At 37.9% G+C, this 23,205-nt stretch overlaps 1 protein-coding gene across 2 annotated transcripts in view; it reads right to left on the reverse strand.

Moving 5' to 3' along the window:
• CLGN (calmegin) overlaps positions 1 to 23,027 on the reverse strand; it is a 59,091-nt gene extending 36,064 nt beyond the window's left edge. Inside the window, exons 1-4 of one of the 2 annotated variants that reach the window (XM_036078942.2) lie at positions 22,905 to 23,027; positions 5,303 to 5,455; positions 2,968 to 3,041; positions 2,249 to 2,307 (exon numbers count right to left, since the gene is read on the reverse strand). In XM_036078942.2, coding sequence (XP_035934835.1) covers positions 2,249 to 2,307; positions 2,968 to 3,041; positions 5,303 to 5,446 — 277 coding nt within the window. In that variant the 5' untranslated portion in view covers positions 5,447 to 5,455; positions 22,905 to 23,027. Of the gene's footprint in view, positions 1 to 2,248; positions 2,308 to 2,967; positions 3,042 to 5,302; positions 5,456 to 18,070; positions 18,193 to 22,904 lie in introns of those variants that run through there. The other variant, XM_036078941.2, reaches the window with a different exon arrangement.
• Positions 23,028 to 23,205: the final 178 nt, after the last annotated feature.

Consider the following 23,205-nt stretch of genomic DNA (forward strand, 5'->3'; position numbering starts at 1 on the left):
TTTTAGAGACAAACAGAGAGAGAGAGAGAGCACATTCTGGGGAGAGTAGCAGAGGGAGGGGCAGAGAATCCCAAGCGGACTCCATGCTGAGCGCAGAGCCATCTCATGACCCTGAGATCACCACCTGAGCGGAAACCAAGACTCAGATGATTAACCAATTGAGCCACCCAGGTGCCCCAATTCTAGGGTAAATAAAATTTTAAAAAGGGTTTTACATCCTGAAAGTTGGTTATTTAAATAATTAGTATTTATTCAATATTTATACTTAATCTGAAAAATGTAAGTGTATTCCAAATGCAAACTCTATACCCCAGCACCTTTCTCAGGTTTGCTTTCTCCTGACAAGCTCCGAATGAGCTTTATTCAAGTGGTACTTGACAGAAGCTGCCATTAACTACTATGAATAATAAATATTCCTGCAAAAGAATCTAATATTAATCTCAACTAACCACTTTGTAAACAACGCTGCTACTATCAATATCCAAAATACCATTTTCAGGATCTAGCACTTTAAGATTCCATATTTTTCAAAGTTGCTTTTGAGATGTTGATAAAAGCCATTCAGAAACTATATTAAATCTAATATATGAGAAAATTATTTTCATGGATATTTAAGTTTAATGAGACTATAGACCAAACTTGAGTGCTAAGAAGTTTGGCTTTATGCTTGTTTGATTTTTAACTTTGAACTCAAGTAAAAACTCATTTAAACATTAAAAGTCGGGGCGCCTCGGTGGCTCAATCATTAAGCATCTGCCTTCAGCTCAGGTCATAATCCCAGGACCGAGCTCCGCATCGGGCTCCCTGCTCAGTGGGAAGCCTGCTTCTCCCTCTCCCACTCCCCTGCTTGTGTTCCCTCTCTCGTTGTGTCTCTGTCAAATAAATAAAATCTTTAAAAAAATAAAAATAAAAATAAACATTAAAAGCCACTTCTGTCCCGCAAGAAATAGGGATTGAAACTCACTTGTAAGATAGACAATAACTTCATTTTAGGAAACTCCATCAATGGATTTTTCTAAAATTACAAATGTGAAAAAAATATCTACCTGAAGTTCTTGAAAAAACTAAAGTAGTGTAAACATAGTTTTTTTATTTTTATTTTTAAATAATCTCTACACCCAACGTGGGGCTTAAACGGTACAACCCTGAGGTCAAAAGTCACATACTCTTCTGAGTCAGCCAGATGCCCCAAACATAGATGTTTTAAGCCACGCATTCTGTTTAATAATGTGTATTTCCGTGGGTGTATTTTAGGTTGTGTTACATCTCTGCAGACTTCCTGCTTCTTTGGGTGAAATTATCCTTTTCCCTAAATGGATTTAGAGAATGAATGAAATATTGCTTGGTCTGAGCATGTGGTAAAGCTCTTTATGGAGAATATAAGCACATACAAACCCAGAGGAGTTGCTGGGATGGAGAACACTGCAAAGGAAGACATGCAGGTACGATCTCCATCTCACGCTAAAATAAACTAGGAAAAGGAATAGACAGCTGACATCCTACACCAGCTATTATCTCATGTACTGTTCTTGTCATTGTTGTCATGTAACAGCCTGTTGGGAGTCTGCATGTGAGGTCACATTCTTATGGGTATGAGGTCCTCTGAGAGAGGGAATTCCCACGATCAGTCACCTTGAGAAGAGGCTGATCTTGCTTTAGGATACAACCAAGGAGGAGGCTGGTTTTAGATTAGAAGGAAGAAGAAATTCTTTCATCATACTCCAAAAAAGTCCCGTTAGGGAAGATGACCCTTGCATATAGGACATTTCTTTCTATGGCAAAGCCTGAACAGTATACTAGCAGAGACCCAGACAGGGGATGTAAGGCCCGGAGATGTGGGCTCCAAGAGTAGCCACATATCTCCTAGCTCTCGTAGATTACCCCCCGTTCTGCACTGGCGAGGAGGATCTTGCCCTCAGTTACAACTTGACGGAGGTATGCCCGTGCTTGAGATGCGACGACAGAGAACAGCAGGAGCCAGGGAAACACTGCTGCTGGACAGGCCGCGACTAACTGCAGGGGAATGAAGATTCAACCCTTCCGAGTTAGGAAACCCGATGGTGGCTTAAGCATGGATCACCCAGGGACTTCCGGAAATAGACAAAAATAGACAAAAGACTGAACATTCTGTTGTGAAGCATGATGGCGGCCCAGACCCCATATATTATATTTAATAGAAATATAATTTCAAAAGCTAGTGAACTCAGGGTCATTCTGGTTTTACTGAATATTTAAATAAATATTTTACCATCATATATGGAAATCTCCGTATCTGTATCATCTTTCTTTGCTTTTGATAAGACCCACCTGTAAATAAAGATAAAAGCAAATACGTATCATTAAAACTAAAACCAGCAATTTATAGACACAATGCATATTAGAAATACAACAAAAGATTACCCAAAAGTCACTTCTCATTAAAAAATAAATGCTTAGAAGCTAAATAAAGATGCCCATATAGAATCTTGCAAGGTTAGAGTTAAATCATATTTGGAATCCACAATTTACTAGTTGCTTGATCATATGTGAGATATACTAAGCCTCAGTTTCCTCACCTGTAAAATGGAGATAAAGATAGTACTTACCTACCTACTTGGGACAGTGTCTGGTATATAATAATTAATAAATAGTAACATTTATTTTTTTAACCAATACTTAGGATGGAACAGTAATTTGAATTTGTCATCTGAAATCAGGTTAATAATATCTGTCTTTAGGAATGAAGAAATGTCATAAATTTTTACTTTATATTCATAATTCATTTGTATTATTTTCTTTGTATAAATGAATAACTCTTCAAGTTAAACATTTCTATCAATAATAAAAATGCATTAAGGTACTGGTTTACACTGACAAAGTAACAATTTTTACAGTTTTGTAGTAGAGGCAATTTTCACAGGCCAATAACCAATAACTTCAAAAAAGCTAATTAAATCAAAGAAAACATTCTCTTGAAAGAATACTCACCCAGCCAACCTTCCACTATCAAAAGTTTCTGTAAAATATACTTCTCCTATAGGTTGAGGTGTCTTATATTTAATCTAGAAAATAGATTTTTTAAAATCTAAAGTTATTCATCTTTGCAAATATTTTAATTAAATAATCTCACTAGTTAAGAACCCAGTATGTAGTAATGCACATATAAGTAAAATAAATAAAAGGTGACATGGCCTCAAAACGTCGCATCCTAGTACAGTAAGATACAAGACAGTATCAGAGATACAATGCCAGAAAAAAAATACCGTCTAAGTGCAAACAGAGAATACACTGATTCCTTCTGAAACAGGAGGGATGGGGAAAAATTCTATTAGAGAAGGCCTCATGATACAGCTGACATGGCCTTGAAAGGATCCTAACAGGTGACAATATTTGGGAATACAAATCATTAGAAACAGAGGAAATACCATGATCCAACACATATAAGATAAAAAACATAGCAAGCATGTAGATGAGTTTAAAATTAACTCTTAAATTTCACTGTTACATGGTAGAGGATGAGGATACCATTTTGAGAGATTAGGAACCCAGAGAAGAAAAAGATTCAACAGAGAAAGCACTACAAAGCAAAGCACAGTTTCAAGGGCCCTGTACGCGTTAGCTGTGGTGATGATGATAATGATATTGGTGGTGGTGATATGGTGGTTCTTTTAATCCTCATAAGACTTCTGTGAGCAAAATACTATTATTGCACCCATCTTACATCCACTGTAACATGTAATGATAGGAACTCAGGCTGCCTGGCTCCAAAGCTTATACACTTAACTGCTGTGCTCTATCTATAGAACATACGAACAAAACAGTTTAAGAGATTAAAGATAATTTATTGACAAATTATCAAAAGATAATTTGAACTGATGATGAATGAATACATTTTGCCTAAAGTAATAGATCAATTTGGGTCCTTTCTGAATCAATCTCTGTGATTTTATCCGTATGATTTCTTTTCTCAGCCTTTAGAGAAAAGGATGCAGAAGTACTTTTTCTATTCACTGTCTCTACCCCAACCTGATAGTACATTTCCTGTCCATTTAAGGGGGGTGGAAACCAATAATCAAACACAATTCCACATAATTACTGATGGGTCAAGATTCCACTTCCTATCATTTTTTCAAATATCACCAAATGCAGTTGAAGTGGTCGGTATCTCCCAATTCCTTTGAAGTATTAACCTCCAAAGACCCTTGTAGGAGCTGTACCTAAGTCAATCATCAGCGCTTTGATTACTTACTTTCTGTAGAGTGCATAACTAGGTTTTAAAAGAAATGTCCTTGTGGAGTTTAAACTTTAACAAGAGAAAGAATATTCACCTTAAACAGCCAAACAACACTTTCATTTGCAAATGAAAAACTCTCAAGGTAAGTGAGGTGAAGAAGTCTGTACCAGCCATAGGCTATGGTCCTCGGCCCTTGAATTAGCTGCTATAGCACAATACAACTCATCCATTCTTACCAGCAACAAGATTTCTGACAAATTTTCTTTTTTTTTTTTTTTTTTAAGATTTTATTTATTTATTTGAGAGAGAATGAGAGACAGAGAGCATGAGAGGGAAGAGGGTCAGAGGGAGAAGCAGACCCCCTGCCGAGCAGGGAGCCCGATGCGGGACTCGATCCCAGGACTCCAGGATCATGACCTGAGCCGAAGGCAGTCGCTTAACCAACTGAGCCATCCAGGCGCCCCGATTTCTGACAAATTTTCTGATTGTCTCAATATTATCTATGAATATTCCTCAATGTAAAAGTTCTTCTGGATTGTCAGGATGTACAAAAATCTCTGCAAGGTTTTTCAGACTCCTGTGAGTCACCACCTCAAACCACATCTTAACAATGCCGAGCCACAAACACAGGTGAGCCTTATTAACTGCCTACCTCATGATCACTTCCCTTTCTTATTCATCCTCCTAGTTAGCATTTCCTTTCCTCAGGGAAATAAGAAAAACTACTTACTTTACACTTCTAGGAGAACTGCAAATTATACTACCTTATCTCCTATCTGAAGAGGGCTGGTAGTGTCAGAAGAATGAAAACCTTTCTCTTAGATAGAAGTCCATCAGTCCTCTTCAGCAGTGACAAATTCCTATTCTGATAGTAAAAACCTTCCCCGTATTTACTTTGTAATAAAACTGTACTAGGTGCAATGCATAAATTTCTGTAATACATGGGCACTCTAATAGTTGGGGGAAAAACAGTGTTTTTCTATTTGTTTAGAAAATGAATACTGTTAGAACTGAAATGAATCTTAAGAGGTCACTCTCCTCTGTATCCTGTAAAGGAATAACTTACAACTCATTTCTCAATAACCTTACCTCTGAGGAGAGTTCACCTTCAATAACATCAGTCTCCTCTGAATTTTCATCAAAATCTTCCATCTCAACACCATCATCCATAAATTCTGCATTAATTGAGATGAACAGAAGCCCCAAACATAGCCAAAAGCTTTGGAAATGCATACTGATTACCTGTGAAGTTAAAAGTTATCAGTGAAAATAAAAGTTGTGAAAAATACATAAGTACACTTACAAAGAAATAATTTTTCTTTAATACCGCCTTTATTGTAGGATGGCTTTTAAAACAAATCATTGACAAAATTATTTAAATTACACTTTGAACAAATAAAAACACAAACTTCAAATCCCACAGGACACAGATTCTAGAGCTACCCACCTGCCTCTAAAAACAAAGAGCCAAGGAGCAACTGGGTGGCTCAGTCTTTGTTAAGCACCTAACTCTTGGTTTCCGCTCAGGTCGTGATCTCAGAGTCCTGAGATCCAGTCCTACCTAGGGCTCTGCTCAGCAAGGAGTCCACTTGTCCCTCTCTCTCTCCCTCTGCCCTCCCTCTGCACATGCGTGCACTCACACTCTCTCATAAATAAATAAATAAATAAATAAATAAATAAATAAATAAAATCTTTTAAAAAACAAAGAGCCAAGCATTTAAACCTAAAGATATCAACAACAGTGATTACCAAACTCAAATAATATGTGGACCCCTGGGGTGCCTGGGTGGCTCAGTTAGTTAAGAGTCTGCCTTCAGCTCAGGTCATGATCAGTGGGGAGCCTGCTTCCCCCTCTCCTTCTGGCTTGTGCTCTCTCTCACTATCTCTGTCTCTGTCTCTCTCTCTCTCTCTCAAATAAATAAAATCTTAAAAAAAAAATATGTGGACCCTTTTAAAAGAAAGAAATAAGGATCATGATTCTCAAATGTTTGTTTTTTTATTACAATGTTGCTTAAGTACATATAAACATACAACCAGAGTTTCATAATTATGAAACCAAAGTACCCTTACATATAAACACAAAAAAAACTAAAGAAAAATAATTTTATCACAATTTAATGTGACAGTCTTTTCATGAATCAAATCACAGCTAAAAGAACAATCAAACTGCAATCAGGTTGACTAAGTTGGATAACATTCTTTTACATTTATCATAATACTTTGATGACTCAATAATTTAAACATTTCTCTATTTAAATACTGCAAAATGTCCATTCCTTATTATAACATTACTTGAGCAGAAACCAAATATAATTTGGCTGCCTCCTGGCAGAAAATATATGATTTGTATAATTATGTCTTTTTTTTTTTTTTAAAGATTTTATTTATTTATTTGACAGAGAGAGATAGCAAGAGCAAGAACACAAGCAGGGGGAGCGGGAGAGGGAGAAGCAGGCTTCCCGCTGAGCAGGGAGCCCAATGCGGGGCTCGATCCCAGGACCCTGGGATCATGACCTGAGCCGAAGGCAGACGCTTAACGACTGAGCCACCCAGGCGCCCCTGTATAATTATGTCTTGCTCTATTCCCATTAACATGTTAAAATTCAAGTTTTATTTTTTGGTGCCAATGGCCTTTTAAACACAAAGTAAATGTGGACACCAAAAGAGTGTGGCAGTCCTTGGTTATAAGGTGGGCAGGTGATCCAGATGATCCATAGTATAGTTCTACTACTTTTTCTTTTTTTTTCAGTTACCATCAACATGACAAATTTTTTAAAAAGTAAATTCTTAGAGGGGCGCTTGGGTGGCTCAGTCATTAAGTGTCTGCCTTCAGCTCTGGTCATGATCCCAGGGTCCTGGGATCGAGCCCGCATTGGGCTCCCTGCTCCGCGGGAAGCCTGTTCTCCTTCTCCCACTCCCCCTGCTTGTGTTCCCTCTCTCGCTGTGTCTCTCTCTGTCAAAATAAATAAATAAATAAAATCTTTAAAACAAACAAACAAAAAAAGTAAATTCTTAGAAAGAACGCTTAGATCTTCCACAAAATATCTATAGCCCCTACATGGGTCTGCTTAAGAAACACTGGATTTATGAGATAAGCAATTTACATCCACCAGAATGGTTATAATCAAAAAGAGACAATAACAAGTGCTGGGAGGATGTGGAGAAATTAGAACCTTTATACCCTGCTGGCAGGAATGTAAAATGATGCAAGTTTTGGAAGACTGTATGGTAGTTCTTCAAAATGTTAAAAATAGAATTACCCTATAACCTAGCAATTCCACTACTAGGTATCTGCCCAAGAGAAACAAAAACAGGTATCTACACAAAACGTAAATATAGATGTTTAAAGAAACATTTTTCATAATAACCAAAAAATAGAAACAACCCAAATGTCCATCACCTAATGGTTAAACAAAATGTGGGCTATCTATACAATAAAATATGATTTACCAATAAAACAGAATGGAGTACTGATATGTTACAAGATAGATGAATCTCAAAAAACATGCTGAGTGAAAGAAGCCAGTAATAAACCACCACAGATTGCATGATCCCACTGAAAAGACACAGGCAAATCCATAGAAACAAAAAACAGATTTAGTGAGTGCTTAGGAAAAGGAGTGGGAAGAAAGGGTTAAGGGGTAATGAAAATGTTCTAAAATTGTGGTTAAAAATGGTTACATAACTCTGTAAATGTATTAAACCCCATTCACTTTCACACATTAAACAAGTGAACTGGAGGTGTACAATGTATTAATAAAGCTGTTTTTAGAAAAGAAACATCAGATTATAAAAAGCTTTCTTCCATATAGTTAGCCCAAATGATTAGAACTCTTCTTTTTTTAATCTCCAATGCCTATATCCCTCATCCATCCACCCACCTCCCCTCTGGTAACCATCAGTTTGCTCTCTATAGTTAAGAATCTGCTTCTTGGTTTTCTCTTTTTTTCCTTTGTTCTTTTGTTTTGTTTCTTAAAATTCCACATATGAGTGAGATAATATGGTATTTGTGTTTCTCTGACTTACTTTGCTCAGCATAATACTCCCTAGCTCTATCTGTGTTGTTGCAAATGGCAAGATTTCATTCTTTTTTATGGCTGAGTAATATTCCTGTGTGTTTTGTGTGTGTGTGTGTGTGTGTGTGTGTGTGTGTGTGTACACACCACAACTTTATCCATTCAACCACCAATGGACACTTGGGCTGCTTCCATGATTTAGCTATTGTAAATGATGCTGCAATAAATATAGGGGCACATATATCCCTTGAATTAGTGCTTTTATATTTCTGGGGTAAATACCCAGTAAATACCCAGTAGTGCAATTCCTGGATCATAGGGTAGTTCTATTTTAATTTTTTTGAGGAACCTCCATACTGTTTTCTACAATGGCTACACCAATTTGCATTCCCACCAACACTGCAAGAGGGTTCTTTTTACTCCACATCTTTGTCAACATTTATTGTTTCTTGTGTTTTGATTTTAGCCATTCTGACTGATATAAAGTGATATCTCATTGTAGTTTTGATTTGCATTTCCTTGATGATAAGTGATATCGGGCATCTTTTCATGTCTATTAGCCATCTGTATGTCTTCTTTGGAGAAATGTCTGTTCAAGTCTTTTGCCCATTTTTAATTGGATTATTTGGTTTTGGGGTGTTGAGTTGTATCAGTTCTCTATATACTTTGTTTACTAACCCTTTACCAGGTATGCCATTTGCAAATATCTTCTCCCATTCAATAGGTTTCCTTTTAGTTTTGTTGTTTCTTTCACTGTGCAGAAACTTTTTTAATGTAGTCTCAATAGTTTATTTTTGCTTTTATTTCCCTTGCCTCAGGAGACATATTTAGAAAAATGTTGCTACAGCCAATGTCAGAGAGATTACTGCCTGTGCTCCCTTCAAGGATTTTTATGGTTTCAGGTCCCACATTTAGGTCTTTAATCCATTTTTAGTTTGTTTTTGTGAATGGTGTAAGAACGTGGTCCAGTTTCATTCTTTTGTATGTGGCTGTCCAGTTTTCCCAACACCATTTGTTGAAAAGACTTTTTCCCATTGCATATTCATTCATCCTTTGTTGAAAATTACGTGACCGTGTAATTGTTTTCTGTTCTATTCCATTGATCTGTGTCTATTTTTATGCCAGTACCATACTGTTTTAATTACTACCACTTTGTAATATAACTTGAAGTCTGGAATTGTGATACCTCCAGTTTTCTTTTTCTTTTTTAAGATTGCTTTGGCTATTTGAGGTCTTTTGTGGTTCCATACAAATTTTAGGATTGTTTGTTCTAGTTCTGTGAAAACTGCTGTTGGTATTTCAATAGGGATTACATAAATGTGTCAATTGCTTTGGGTAGAACAGACATTTTAACAATATTTGTTCTTCCAATCTATGAGCATGGAAATGTTTTTCCATTCCTTTGTATCATCTTGAATTTCTTTCATCAGTGTTTTATAGTTTTCAAAGTAGAGGTCTTTTCACCTCTTTGGTTAAGTTTATTCCTAGATATTTTATTGTTTTGGGTACAATTGTAAATGGGATTGTTTTCTTAGTTTCACTTTCTGCTGCTTCATTCTTAGCATATAGGAATGCAACAGAAGATTTTGGGTCCTGCAACTTTACTGAATTCATTTATCAGTTCTAGTAGTTTTTGGGTGGAGTCTTTAGAGTTTTCTATATATAATAATATGTCATCTGCACATAGTGAGTTTTACTTCCTCCTTACCAATCTGGATGCCTTTTATTTCTTTATGTCATCTAATTGCTTTGGCTAGGACTTCCAGTATTCTGTTGAATAAAAGTGGTGAGAGTGGACATCCTTGTCTTGTTCCTGACCTTAGGGGGAAAGCTCTACGTTTTTCACCATCGAGTATTGTGTTGGCTGTAGGTTTTCATATAAGGCCTTTATTATTTTGAGATTTGTTCCTTTCTAGACCTACTTTGCAGAGGGTTTTTGTTTTTTTTTTGTTTGTTTTTTACCATGAATGGATTTTGTACTACTTCAGATGCTTTTTCTGCATATACTGAAATGATCATATGGTTTTTATCCTTTCTCTTATTGATGTGACATATCATGTTGATTGTTTTATGAATATTAAACCACCTTGCATCCCAGGAATAAATCCCACTTGACTGTGGTATATGATTTTTTAAATATATTGTTGGATTCAGTTTGCTAATATTTTGTTGAGGATTTTTGCATCTATATTCATGAGAAATACTGGCCTGTAGTTCTCTTTTTTTGTGATGTCTTTATCTGGTTTTGGTTTCAGGCTAATGCTGGCTTCATAGAATGAATTTGGTTTCCTTCCTGTGGTATTTTTTGGAATGGTTTGAGAAGAATGGGTATTAACTCTTTTTTCAGTATTTGGCAGAATTTGCCTGTGAAGCCATCTGGTCCTATACTTTCGTTTGTTGGGAGTTTTTTGATTACTGATTCCATTTCATTGCTGGTGCTTGGTCTGTTCAAAATTTTCTATTTCTTCCTGCTTTAATTTTGATAGGTTACACATTTCTAGGAATTTATCCATTTCTTCTAAGTTGTCCAATTTGCTGGCATATAGGTTTTTATAATATTCTGTTACAATTGTTTGTATTTCTGCAGTGTCAGTTGTTTCTCTCCTCTTTCATTGGTAATTTTATTTGAGTCCTCTCTTTTTTTTTTTTAATAAGTCTTGCTAGAGGTTTATCAATTTTGTTGATCTTTTCAAAGAACTAGTTCCTGGTTTCATTGATCTGTGATTAGAACCCTTCCTAATGAGATCAAAACTTAAGTGAATATGTGGGCCAGTTAAGCCTTGATTTCTTCTATGGGACACTGGCTATAACACTGAAGTTTACTTTGAAAAATGCATGTTGTTTTTTTTTTTAATTGACCAATCTACCATAATAGGAATATTCTATATTAAAAAGTATGTTAATACCACCCTCTTTATGGACAAAGACAACACAAAAAATGATGTATGCTGTTATTTGTTAGAAGAGTTTGAGCTCCCTGAATCATAATAAAAAGAGGTGTAACTGAGATAGAAAGTAAATTTAAAGAGATCAATTTTTTTATGTTAGTTACCATACAGTACATTAGTTCTTGATGTAGTGTTCCATGATTCATTGTTTGCATATAACACCCAGTGCTCCATGCAATACATGCCCTCTTTAATACCCATCACCAGGCTAACCCATCCCCCCAACCCCCTCCCCTCTAAAACCCTCAGTTTCTTTCTCAGAGTCCATAGTCTCTCATGGTTTGTCTCCCCCTCCAATTCCCCCCCCTTCATTTTTCCCTTCCTTCTCCTAATGTCCTCCATGCTATTCCTTATGTTCCACAAATAAGTGAAACCATATGATAATTGACTTTCTCTGCTTGACTTATTTCACTTAGCATAATCTCCTCCAGTCCCATCCATGTTGATGCAAAAGTTGAGTATTCATCCTTTCTGATGGCTAAGTAATATTCCATTGTATATATGGGCCACATCTTCTTTATCCATTCGTCTGTTGAAGGGCATCTTGGCTCTTTCCACAGTTTGGCTATTGTGGACATTGCTGCTATGAACATTGGGGTGCATATGGCCCTTCTTTTTACTACATCTGCATCTTTGGGGTAAATAGCCAATAGTGCAATTGCTGGGTCATAGGGTTGCTCTATTTTTAATTTTTTGAGGAACCTCCACACTGTTTTCCAAAATGGCTGTACCAACTTGCATTCCCACCAACAGTGTAAGAAGGTTCCCCTTTCTCCACAACCTCTCCAACATTTGTTGTTTCTTGCCTTGTCAATTTTTGCCAGTCTAACTGGTGTAAGGTGGTATCTCAGTGTGGTTTTGTTTTGAATTTCCCTGATGGCTAATGACGATGAACATTTTTTTCATGTGTCTGTTAGCCATTTGTATGTCTTAAAGAGATCAATTTAACTCAATAACCATAGGTAGGTTTATTTAAATTCTTTTTTACTAACTGGCACAGGAATGAGTACATTTGCAAATTGCTTATGAATTATTAATAATTCTAAAAGCTTCGGTTCTAAAGTTTTAAGAGCCTCCCATGATTTCCATAATGTAGTAAAGTGTCTTGCTTGACTCACTATCAATAACATTTAAGTAAAACAGAAATGCATAAAATAATAGTAGTAATAACGACCATTAATATCACTTATGGCCTACATCATCTTCTTCAAAATGAACACACACTTTAGTTTCTTGATAATTAATTTGTTGAAAAAATATATTCTAAGTGCTTTGACTTCTGGTGTATTGGGCTGCTGGGAAAGTTAAGGGGAAACCAAGCAGGCAGTACTCTACTGGAACCCTCTTCTTACTTCATCCAGAGCAATCCCATTCTGTTTTCTATATTATAGTTCTTCCTAACTTTCCTTCAGAAATAAATAATTGACAAAGCTTCAGGAAAAAAGTTTAGAAAATCTTTTACCTTAAAAATCTGAATCTCTAAAGTTCTATGACTATGCTCATGCATTTGCATAAAGCAATGCGCTAAATTAATCTCTGCAGCCCAGGACATGAATAAGAAGGTATTATTATTTCCAATCTACAAACTGAAAACAGATTTAACAACTTGGTCAAAGTCACATGGGTTGGAAATGTGAAACAAGATCAGAATCTAGATCTGTACATCAAGATACCATGCTACCTCATATTTTAATCTTATCCCGCTGCATTATTATGTGCTTTTTGATAAAACAACAGAAAGAAATTACAAAAATGGTAACAGCACATACTTTGAACCCCTTGGAAATTTCTCAAATTTAGATTATTAGTATTAAGCTATGAAGATATTTACCCAGAAATGACCATATTACCTTAATACAGAAGTAAAATACTTAAAAATAAACTGCTCTTGGTCACAAACCATTCTGCAAGCAATACAGTTCTATAGATAATAGTCTCCATTTAAAAATTATGTAGGTCAAGGTCATTGCTGCTATTTATTCCTTTTAAATAAGAATCAGAAATACAGACCTAATAGTTTCTGCTTAATTCTTGAGTGCTCTATAATTATTCAGTGATGGACCAGCTGATAACTAAGAATTAAATCATGAAGGTCACAGTATTACCTGTCACACTATGGTGCCAATATGTCATCAGCTCCAAACAAAATTGTGAGGTTTGTCACAGATCATTTCTTAAAGGAAGTGGTAAAATATGGCCAGGCCTGCATTGTAGCTTTGAGAGGCTGACAATGAAGTAATACTACAAAACACAACTAACTAATTTGTGCAGTTAAACTATTTTTTTTAACTGTGGTAGAATACACAACATAAAAGTTAACATTTTTTAAAACAATTTTAACCATTCAATTCAGTAGTGCTAGGTACATTTACACTGTTGTACAACCAATCTCCAGAACTCTTTTCATCTTATAAAACTAAAATTCTATACCATTAAACAACAACTTTCTAATTCTCCCTCTCTCAAGCCCCTGGCAACCACCATTCCTTTATTAGTTCAACATGTTTTTTTGGTAGAGTTTAGGTTTTGTCTACATGTAAGATCATGTTATCTATGAATAAATTTTATTTCTTTTTCTTGCCTAATTGCTCCTGCTAGGACTTCTAATACTATGTTGAATAGAAGTGACAAAAACAGGCATACTTGTTTTGTTCTAGTTCTCAGAGGAAAGGTTTTCAGTCTTTCATCATTGAGTATGGTGCTAGCTTTTGGCTTTTCATATATGGCCTTTATTATGTTGAGGTAGTTTCTTTCTATTCACAGTTTGTTGAGTGCCTTTATCATAAAAGGGTGTTGAATCTTGTCAAATGGTATTGTTGCATCAACTGAGATGATCATGTTTTTTTTTCCCCTCCATTTTGGTAATGGGTTATATTACATTGATTGATTTTCATATGTTAAATCATCCTTGCATGCCAGGAATAAATCCCACTTGTTCATGGTATATAATCTTTTTTTTTTTTTTTTTTTAAGATTTATAAGAGAGAGAGAGAGAATGCAAGCAGGGGGAGGGACAGAGGGAGAGGCAGAGAGAGAATCCCTGCTGAACATGGAGCCCAACACAGGGCTCAATTTCACAACCCTGAGATCATGACCTGAGCCGAAATCAACAGTCAGACACTTAACTGACTGAGGCACCCAGGCGCCCTGTTGTATAATCTTTTTAATGTGCTGCTGAATTCTGTTTGCTAGTATTTTGTTAAGGATTTTTGCATCAATATTCATTACGGATATTGGTCTGTAGTTTTCTTGTAGCTTCGTTGTCTGGCTTTGGTATCGGGATAACCCTACCCTCACAGAATGAGTTTTGAAGTGTTCCTTCCTCTTTAATTATTCAAAACAATTAGAGGAGGACTGGTGTTAATTTTTCTTTCAATGTTTGGTAGACTTTATTAGGTAAGCCATATGCTCCTGGTCTTTTATTTGTTGGGAGGTTTTTGATTACTGATTCAATCTCCTTACTAGTTCTAGGTCCTGTTTCATCATGATTTAGTCTTAATAGATTGTACGTTCTAGGAATTCATCCATTTCATTTAGATTATCAAGCTGTTGGCATATAATTCTTCATAATACTCTCTTACAGTCCTTTTTATATCTATAGAATCAGGTGTAATGTCCCTTCTTTCACTTCTGATTTTAGTTGAGTCTTCTTTTTTTTCTTACTCAATGTAGCTAAAGGTTAGTTAATTTTGTTGATCTTTTTGAAAAACCAACTCTCGGTTTCGATGATTTTCTCTATTATTTATCTACTCTCCATTCCATTTATCTCTCATTGAATCTTTATTATTTCCTTCCTTCTGCTAGTTTGGGTTTTTCTAGTTCCTTAAGGTATAAAGTTAAGTTGTGAATTTGAGATTTTTATTTTTTAATGTAAACATCAACAGCTATACATTTCCCTCTTAACAAAATTTTCACTGTATCCCATTAAGTTTTGGTATGTTGCATTTCTGTCATCTATCTCAAGATATTTTCTAATTTCCTTTTTGGCCTTTTGGTTGTTTATATAGATGTGGGTTTTTCTGTTTTCCTTCTGCTACTGATTTCTCACTTCATTACATTATAATTGGAAAAAATACTTTGTATGATTTCAGTTTTTAAAAATTTATTAAGATTTGTTTTGGACTAATATATTGTCTATCCTATAAAATATTCCATGTGCACTTAAGAAAAACAGTGTATTTGAATCAATATTCATCAGTGATATTGGTCTGTACTTTTCATGTAGTGTCTTTGCCTGGCTTTGGTATCTGGGTAATACTGCCCTCACAGAATGACTTTGAAAGTATTCCCTCCTCTTCGATTTTTTGGGAGAGTTGGAAGAAGATTGGTATTAATATTTATTTCAATTGACTGGTATTAATTTTTCTCTCTGTCATTAGATGGAGTGTTCTCTATAATACATCTATTCAGTCCAATTGGTATATAGTGTTGTTCAAGTTTTCTGTTTCCTTATTGATTTAAATGGTTGTCCTAAGTTATGCATGTTTAGTGCAGCAAGAATTTGTTTATATGGTATAAGGTAGAACATTTAATGCTAATGCTATCCCCCCTTCCCTGCTTACAAACATATAAAAGCTAGCAGGTCCAGGATTCTAAGCTTCCTATGTATTCCTTATTCCACGAGATTGCTGAAGTCACCAAATATCATTTGTGCCTTCCTGAGGAAGAAGAGAGGCACTGGAGAAGTACATCCATTTTCCTGTATCTTTGGTCTCGTGTATGTTCTTCGCACTGCTTCTGGGCTCATTCAATAACAAGTTAAAGTACAAGTAACTTTGGCCAAGTATGAGATACCATTCTTGCTAATATTTGAAACCAAGACCAAGCAGCCCAATCAACCTCAAAGAGTTTCACCAACATCACCTACAAGCCCTCTTCAATCTCCACTGTGAGCCCACAATCACAAATTATAATGTGCAGCTCGTTTACTGGTACTGAAGTAATGCTCACTCCCACATCAAAGGTAGCTGGAGCACTAAAAGGAAAGACAATCACAGGATACCCAATAATTGTAAAGTGCGAGAGAGATCGCTGGCTGATCACCAAGCTTTTTTGTCTTTTTCCAGGGGACATGACTGGACTATATTTCCTTTGGAGTTAGGTGAGGCCCCAAAAAGCCAATAATGTAGGTATAGGCTGAGTCTGAGGGCCTGAGAGCCAGGAAAGCCAATGATGTAGGTGAAGTCTGAGTCTGAAGGCCTGAGAGCCAGGGAAGCCAATGATGTAGGTATAGGCTGAGTCTGAGTCTGATATAAGTTTCAGTCTGAGCCAGGAGGCTCCAGACCCAAACACAGCCAATTATTCAGCTTGAGTCCAAAGACAGAAAACGACAGAAGTGCCAGCTCTGACAGCCAGGCAGGAGGAATTCCCTCTTCCTCACTGGAGGGTCAGCCTCTCAGTTCAATTCAGGCTTTCAATGGATTGGATGAAGGCTACCTGCACCGGGGAGGGCAATCTGCGTTACTCAGTCTATCACTCAAACGTTAACCTCATCCAAAACCACCCTCACATACACACCCAGAATAATGTCTAAGTACCTGGGCACCTCGTCGTTCAGTCGAGTTGATACATACAACTAACCGCCACAAGCCACCCACTCCTCCAGAATCCACTCCGGCAGCCAGAAACTGTGTTAGGTCTCTGGGATATTTTCATTTTCTATTTATTTGAGCATTACCTTAACTAACACATACTTTTGACTAAAACCCGATATTTTTTTTTTCTAAGTCAGAGAAACCTAGAAACAATGAAAAGACCTCAAGCAATACAACAAAAAGTAGAGAAAGAACCATAACAGCAGAAATAATAATTGAAAATGCAACTTTCTGGCAGTTCAGACACCACAGTACTATAAAACATTCCAAGGATCCTGGATCTGATCCTATAAAGTGAGAAACTACTGAAGTTCTGAGATTAATGAAAGGAACAGAGCTGAAGTCCTGGATATAAAAGTATTATTTGAGTTATACACTAAGGTCATTTTCAAAATAATTTATATATTTATTTATTATATATAAATATAATATATAACATTATATAAACATTAGAATGATATACTTACTTACGTATTTAGGGTTTATACTACCTCTGCATAGTTCCAAAAGAATAGCTTAAGGCATCGTGCAAAACACAAAACAGACAAAAATATAAGCCTGCTGAGGACTGGAACTCCTTCTCATTTCTGTATTCACAGTACCCAAGAGTGCTGGCACATGATGAATAGGAACAGAAACACGTTTATAGAATGAATGAATGCATGCATGCATGAATGAATGAATGAATGAGTGCCTAAGTGAGAGGGAAAAAAGGGAAATAGATGTTACTAAGCAACCAACTGGAATGAGTTTGTTGTTGAGGAGCACTGCAGCAATAAATTTAGTGAAGGGTTTCTACTCACTTAGAGAAAAGCCAGAAATAAAGGGAGTTTTCACTGTCTACAAAAGTCTACAAGATCCTTAAAGAGAAAAATCCTATTTTAGAATTAACGGCTAGAAAAATTTATGGACTAAATCCTTACATAATAGATGTCTGTAACTACTGTTTTGAGAGAAAAATAGTTATGTAAATACTTCTAACACTGGCCCTCTAAAGTTTGTTAGGACATTGGTAAAACTAACACAATAAAAGCACTTATATAGAGAAGAGAAATAATGGTCTAGAAAGTTTGCATTTTATGATCTAATTTAATATGGGAAAATTAATCATATTTTTAAATTCTACTCTACATCTATGAAGAAACATCTCTTATTATGAGTTATTTCAGAGTCTTGTTACAGACAGACTGCATTTTAACAACCCAATTCATAATTTGCTAGAAAAGATAGTAAACAGAAAAATCAGATTAAAAGGTTTTATGTTACCATATCACAAAATAAAACAGGACAGATTCTCACCAAAATTAGAGGGCATTCTGTGTAGCACATAGAAAATTCACTTTGAAGGATCACAGAAAATCCAAGGTGGAGAGGTAGGGAACAGTGGCATCTTAGAAGGCAACCTTCTTCCAAAGACGCTGCAAGACTCCATTTGAAATGCAGCCATTTTCTCACAAAAGAAACTAGCATGCTTCAGAATGAACTGCACCAGGGATTTGTTAATTTCATGATGGCTATGTGTCCAGAAATTCAGGGGAAGTCAGCCAGTAGATATTAACATTCATCATTCACAAATTCGTTTAACAAATATTTATGATTGCCAATTACATGCCAGGAATTATGTCACACACTGAATTTACCGTAATTAGTGAAACATACATAGCCCTTGATCTCAAAGAGCTTATAGTCTAGGATGGAAAGCCAACATTGAAAAATTAACCCAGGTATTACATGTAAACCATAGTAAGTGACAGAAAAGTAAGTTCGTTCTAAGAGTTGGTAGTTGGGGAACTGAATTTACATGGTAGGGGAAAGATCAGAGGAAGCCTCCTTGAGAAAGTTACATTTAAAGTGTGATGCAGGGGCGCCTGGGTGACTCAGTTGGTTAAGCGTCTGCCTTTGGCTCAGGTCATGATCCCAAAGTCCAGGGTTTGAGCCCCACATTGGGCTCCCTGCTCAGCGGGGAGTTTGATTCTCTCCCTCTGCCGCTCCCCCTGCTTGTGCTCTCTTCTCTCAACTTAATAAATAAAATCTTTAAAAACAATTTTTTTTAAAAAGAACCAAGTGTGATGCAAAGGCGAGAAAGGAGTGATTTCCCTAGCCAAGGACAAAGCAAGCAGCACTGATGGAGGAACTGAAAGAGGAAGAGTGGAGCAAAAAGAGTAAGAAGTGCTGTACCGAGTACGCACTGTTTTGCAAACACATTAATTCCAATCTTTGCAGCACTCTGGGGTGAAAGTATTGGCATCCCGTTTATATACAAGGAAAGTGTATTCTTACTCAAGAATACAGAGTGCTGCTAAATCGAGGGGGAAGACTCAAAGTTAGGTCAAGTTTCAGGCTATACATTCCTTTTATTAAGGCTCTAAGGTTAGAAGGTTTAATAATTTAATCCTCACCAAATGGGATTAAGTTCTAGGTCTATAAAATATAAAGTTAAATATTTTATATTCCATCCTTTAGACATACATTCCAGTTTCTGTGGGTTTTTTTTGAAAAGCCATACTTTTATGTGTATCCAAACTACGACTTATGCACATATATATAGTTAGTTTAAATGGCTTTTAAAATCTTTCTAGCAAAGCTTTTAAAGCAATTTAAGGTTATATAAAAATATAAAAACCAACATTAGTATGATCCTTTAAATTCTACAGAGTACTTACATAAATTTCAGCATATTTAAGAAGATAACTGGCTTACTATTGGAACTATAATGATCACATATTAGATAACATAAATGTTTCTAGGTATCTCCTCTCTTTAACGAAAGCTAGAAAGAATGTTTTCATTAATTGTTAATACTTCTAATTTCCTATTGTAGACAGAATAATGACCCCCCAAAGATGTTGGCACCCTAACCCTTGGGTCTTATGAATGTTACCTCACATAGCAAAAGGGGCTTTAAAGATGGAACTAAGGTGGTTACTTAGCTGACCCTAAAATAGAAGGAATAGGGCGCCTGGGTGGCTCAGTTGGTTAAGCGACTGCCTTCAGCTCAGGTCATGATCCTGGAGTCCCTGGATCGAGTCCCGCATCGGGCTCCCTGCTCGGCAGGGAGTCTGCTTCTCCCTCTGACCCTCCCCGCTCTCATGTGCTCTCTCATTCTCTCTCTCAAATAAATAAATAAAATCTTTAAAAAAAATAAAATAAAATAAAATAGAAGGAATATCCTGGATTATCTAGATGGGCCCAATACAATTACATGCGCCCTTAAAAGTAGAAGAGGAAGTCCTTGAGAGATGGGTAGAAGAGATATGAAGAGCGAGAGGGACTCCACCCACCAGACAGACCTTGAAGACAGAGGAAGGGAGCCATGAGCCAAGGAATGTGAATGGTCTCTAGAGGCTGAAAACAGCTCTCAGCAGACAGTCCTACTGAACTAGAGAAAATAAATTTGTATTGCTTTAAGATGGTACATTTGTGGTAATTAGTTATGGCAGCCATGACAACTAATACTTTTATTATTCCTGAGCTCCTTGATTATAGCTTCTTTGAAACCGTTGCTACAAACAAAGTCTTAGCTGATAAGTACAATAACATTTTTCTATTCTATTGCCTTACTGCTCCTCCTAACTGCCTCCTTCTTGGAACCATCTCCTCCCTTGGTTTTCTTGTCACCATTCCTGATTCTTTTATTTTTTTAAGATTTTATTTGTTTGTTTGACTGAGAGAGACACAGAGAGAAAGGGAACACAAGCAGGGGGAGTGGGAGAGGGAGAAGCAGGCTTCCTGTGGAACAGGCAGCCCGACGCGGGGCTCGATCCCAGGACCCTGGGACCATGACCTGAGCTGAAGGCAGTTGCTTAACCAATTGAGCCACCCGGGTGCCCCACCATTCCTGATTCTTGATTCTCTTCCTTTTCTCTGCCTTGTGCACAGGCACTTTCTGCAATCTTCTGTAAATGTTGCTATTCCTTAGAGTTCTGTCCCCAGGCCCTCTTCTCACAAGACATATACTCTTGGCTTCTACCTATAAAAGCTAGCCAGGGACTCCCAAATCTTATCCACAGCTCAAAAGTCACTCCTTAATTTCAAATCACTATCCATCTTCAAGGATGTCCCAAGCTTCTCCTAATTTGACCTCAGTCTTTCCTCCCAAACCTGCTTCTCTAGCTCCTGAACACTTCCTCCATTAACTAACTGTACCTCCAGTCAAGTAAACCAGTCCAGTTACTTTGCCATTATCTTAAGATTATTCTTTCTCACGGATCCCTTATGTCATTGGTAGCTGAACACACTTGGGCATTTCTTAAATGTCTTGTTCTATCCCCAAGCCATAGCCTGATTTAGGAATCTATCATTTCTGAAGTAGATTAGCAAACTCCCACTTTGCCTCTTCACTTCCAGTCTTGCCAATCTCTAAATCTTTCCTCCACCTTCTCTCTAGCATGAGTTTTCTAAAACAAGTCTTATTTTACTGTTTATAAAAATGTACAGCAGTTCTCTGCAGTTCTCAGCATAAATTCTGTCCTTTTAAGACTCATTTATTTCACTCCCTTCAACATTCACCTATGTAATACATTAATGCTATTCTGTATGCTGTATCTTATAACCGAGATGCCTTTCTGCTGTTCATTTCCAATGGCTGACTGAGGACTCACCCAACATTGGTATGCCTCAAAAGTACAGTTTGAAAATCACTATTTTTAAAGTTTTAGTTGTCCTACAGTTTCAGGAGGAACTCAACTACAGAATGATATAATAGAAAGTACACTGAACTTGGCACCATCACACCAAGCTCCTAGTTCTATTATTAAAAAGGCAAGAGGTTAAAACTGCCTGGGGCTTGTTTTTTCATTTGTCAAGTGAAAGGGTCAAGCTAGATGATTTAAAGGTCCATTAAAATTGACAATTCTAACTTTCTAATTAAGAGCACTAAAACTTACTAGGCCCTGAAAAGCAGTAAGGCTAACTTATAACACTGTTCAATTTCTAGAGATCCATCAACATACTTAACATGGTTCATACATAATAATTAACTTTATCAACTAGATAATATAGATTATCTTGCTCTAAGGCTTTGGGGATAGGTCTAAATGGTATTGGAAGATCAAACCAACTAAATGTGAAGGCAGAAATGTAAAGTGAAAAGAGGCCAATTTACAATTACCAAAGGAAGGCTACCTAGAGTGATTAAATGACCTAGAGTGATGTAAAAATTTTAAAAGCAAGCAAAATCTTAAGACTAGATCAGGGTTTTGATGGCTTTAATGAACCAAAAAGTTTCAAAATAAATTAACTTTTTTTCTAATTTGAGACTTCCCATGGTCACTTTCTCTCTCCCCCTTCTGAGCTTTGTTGCCACTTGCTTTTTTTTTTTTTTTTTAATCCCAAGCAAATGCCTCCTCCTTGTTGCTCGGTGGATGCTATAAATAAAATCAGCTAAAGTGTCCGATTGATCGTAAACAGGTTTTAGGCGATAATGAGTCTATAGTAATTAGGGCTTCACTGGATTCAACCCAACCCTCCCGCTCCCTCCCTGGCGGCGCACACCGGGCTCCAGGCAGCGCATCTAGGGAGTGGCCACCCTGCTAAGATGGTTGGGTCTCTTCGCCTTCACAGAGGCGGCGACTGCGTAAGCTGAGCCTTTTTAGGTTTTGTTCACGTTTTCGTGAAAACTGCGAGTGGGGTGAGCTGCGCCCAGACACGCCCCGGCCCTCCGTACACCCCTCGGGAGCGCGCGCCGGGTCTCGAGCTTGGAACGGGGCTGAAATGGTAACCGCTGGAATAACGGACTCGGCTCCCCGGGGCCGCTCAAGCCCTCGGGGACAGGTCGGGATGGAGAAGGCACCAGCCTTCCCTGCGCCCCAGCCCCAGCCTCAGCGCAGCGGGTGGACACAGCAGTTCCGGAGGACCCAACGGACCCGGCGTGGCATCAACTCCCCCCACCCGTGGCTGGCTTTCCTCCTCCCGAGGCCGGGAGAGCGCACTCAAGAACCTCGCTCGGGGCACCTCCATCCCCGAACTCAAAAGCCAGCCCCTTATCCGGCCCCAACCTGTTCAGCCTGGCGGGTCGCCAGAGAAAGGGGTGCGGCCCAGGAATCCCCGCCCTGGGCGTAGAAGCAATGACTCTCATTCCTCACCCTAGCCCGAGCGCAAAGAGCAGCAGGGAAGTGGCCTACTGCCCACGCACCTGTCCGGTGGGCCCGTTTTCGGCAGTGGCAGCTCAGATGTCCGAGTCGCTGCCACTTGGTCCCCGCACTTCCCCAGACCAATCCCGCCGGCGGCCGCTCAGCAGCGACTGCTAACCGCGCATGCGCGTGCGGCCGCAGGCGGGGAGGAGGCGGTGGCCGGAGGCGCGGGCCGCGTGCACCTGCACCGAGGGGCTCAACCGCCGCGGAGGGGGGCTGCTGGGCGAGGCCTGCCCTGAGCTGCGGAGCCCGACATAAAGCGCGCCCTTGGGGCCCGCGCCAGCTCCGCCGGCCGGTTGTGGG

The sequence above is a fragment of the Halichoerus grypus genome, chromosome 3, assembly GCF_964656455.1.
Source record: "Halichoerus grypus chromosome 3, mHalGry1.hap1.1, whole genome shotgun sequence".
Classification (NCBI taxonomy): domain Eukaryota; kingdom Metazoa; phylum Chordata; class Mammalia; order Carnivora; family Phocidae; genus Halichoerus; species Halichoerus grypus.